This window comes from Aptenodytes forsteri, unplaced genomic scaffold (genome assembly GCF_000699145.1).
Source record: "Aptenodytes forsteri isolate BGI_AS27 unplaced genomic scaffold, ASM69914v1 Scaffold188, whole genome shotgun sequence".
Lineage (NCBI taxonomy): Eukaryota > Metazoa > Chordata > Aves > Sphenisciformes > Spheniscidae > Aptenodytes > Aptenodytes forsteri.
The window spans coordinates 875,953-878,018 of NW_008794371.1; the positions used below are offsets into that span (position 1 = coordinate 875,953).

Genomic DNA, 2,066 nt, shown 5'->3' on the forward strand with positions numbered 1-2,066 from the left:
GGTGGTGATGTGGGGACCCCACTTCTCGGCCTCTGTCAGGGGTCGGCAGAGCGCCTTGGCAAATCACAGGGGTCAGGGCAGGGGGAGGCAGCGGACGTCTCACGTGGGTTGGGGGGATGTCGGCTAAAACAGCTTTGGGGGCGATGGAGGATGGCACAGGGAGAGCGGGATGACTGCGGGTGAGATGTTCAGGTGGGTGCCAACCCCTGCGTGACCGAGCTGAGCCTCTGACCACCCGTTTCTGCTACCGGGGTGGCAGCAAGGGCCAAAAATAGCCCGTGCAGCGGCATTCCCTGCTTCCCCCCTCCCCGCCACACCCCTCACGTCTGGATCGGGGCACCTCCTCCCGCATTTCCTCAGGAAGAAACCCAAGGCTGGCGGGAAGAAGAGGCCGCACCACGGGAGGGACGGGACGGGACAGACGGACGGGACAGACGGACGCCGGCACAGAGCTGGGGAGCTGCCGGGACTTGGGCCCTCGTGCCCCGCCGGGATGGGGAGCGCCCGGCCCATCCTCTGCCTCCAGCTGTGGCTGTGGGTGCAGAGCTCTGCCCAGGAGCTCGACCCCGACGGCAGGAACGTCTGCAGGTAGGTGCCGTGGGGGGTCCCTGCTTGTGCCCCTCCGTCTCCCAGGGCCTCTCAGTAGCCCCAGGCGGTCATCATCCGTCTGTCCTTCCACAGACAGAGATCTGCAGCCTGGCATTGCACGGGTGCCGAGACTGGGGTGATGCTGAGGAGCGTGGTTGGGGCACGAACAGGCATTTGGGGCACCCAGATCCCTTCTCTAGGGGTTATTTCTCACGCACCTGCAGTGCACGGGGCAACGGGGGGATGCGGGAGCGTTGGCAAAACTTTCATCGTGCACCAGGTGGGAAACACAGGCACAGCAAACCCCAAAGGGCTTTTGGAGCTGCTGTCCCCTCCACTTTGCTGCTACGTTGCCTCTCCCATTGGTCTTGCCGTCAATGGCAGCGCCTTTGGTTGCCTTCGCTTCAGTGCCTTTTTTCTGAGTTGCTGGCGAAGCTTTGAGCTGCTCCCAGAGCATCGGGGACCCGGCACAGGCTCCGTAGCGGCAGTCCTGGCAGAGTCAGGCAGGCCTGCCGCCCAGCCCCGCCGCCCGCTCGGGCTGCAGCCTCTTAAATTTCCTTCTATTTTGCTGGTTTCCTTCCGGAGCGACGCCCCCAGGGCCATGCCGCCTCCCCACCCGCCGGGCCCAGCCACGGCAAGCGCCCGCGTTCGCTTCGCCTTAGCCGAAGCTGCGCATCCACACCGGCTGACAGCCCCCGGGTCTCTCCCACAGGCTCCCCTCCGGCCTGGCGTGCTGCCCCGGCTGGAAGCAGGAAGGGCGGGAGTGCCCGGTCGGTGAGTGATGGATGGCGACGAAGCCCAAAGCTCGGTCCCCGCGCTCGGCCGGGTGGCTCCTCCACGGCGCTGGGTGTTGGGGGGAAGCCCTACAGCTCTCCCCGAGCGGCGGCAGCGGGGTGTTGCGAAAACCCCCAAACGCCCACTGAGCAAGCCGCTAATGGTGCTGTGGCTTGGCCGGAGGCATGGAGCGGGAAGCGGGATGGCGGTTTCACTGGGAAGGCTGCCTCGGCGGGAGGTGGCCAGGTGGCGGGTGGTCTGGCAGAGTGGTGTGAGCCCGGGGGGGGTGTCGTGCGCTGACGTGCCTGCCCTGCCGCCGACAGCGCTGTGCGAGGGGGAGGATGCCTGCGGGGCGGATGAGGTGTGCGTGAGACCCGGGGTTTGCCTCTGCAGACCTGGCTTCTTCGGAGCAGACTGCAGTTCCCGTGAGTATTTCCCCAGGGCTCAGCCCTCGCCATCCCCTTTGCCAGCCTGGGTGCTCAGGGGGCTGCCGGGCTTCCCCATCACCCCCATCCTCGCCGTCTCCTTCCCTTCGCAGGCTGCCCCGAGCAGTACTGGGGCCCCGACTGCAAGCGGAGCTGCCCGTGCCACCCCAATGGGCGCTGCGACCCGGCAAGCGGGCACTGCACCTGCGACCCCAACCACTGGGGAGAGCTCTGCCAGTTCCCTTGCCAGTGCGGCCCCCACGGCCGCGGCGACCCCCC

At 67.3% G+C, this 2,066-nt stretch overlaps 1 protein-coding gene across 1 annotated transcript in view; it reads left to right on the forward strand.

Moving 5' to 3' along the window:
* The first annotated feature begins 169 nt into the window (after nt 1-169).
* The window catches only part of SCARF1 (scavenger receptor class F member 1), a 6,365-nt gene continuing 4,468 nt past the window's right edge, over nt 170-2,066 (forward strand). Inside the window, exons 1-5 of the mRNA XM_019474058.1 lie at nt 170-192; nt 361-588; nt 1,301-1,362; nt 1,686-1,787; nt 1,901-2,066. The exon at nt 1,901-2,066 is cut by the window's right edge and continues 387 nt beyond it. Coding sequence (XP_019329603.1) covers nt 170-192; nt 361-588; nt 1,301-1,362; nt 1,686-1,787; nt 1,901-2,066 — 581 coding nt within the window. The remainder of the gene's footprint in view (nt 193-360; nt 589-1,300; nt 1,363-1,685; nt 1,788-1,900) is intronic.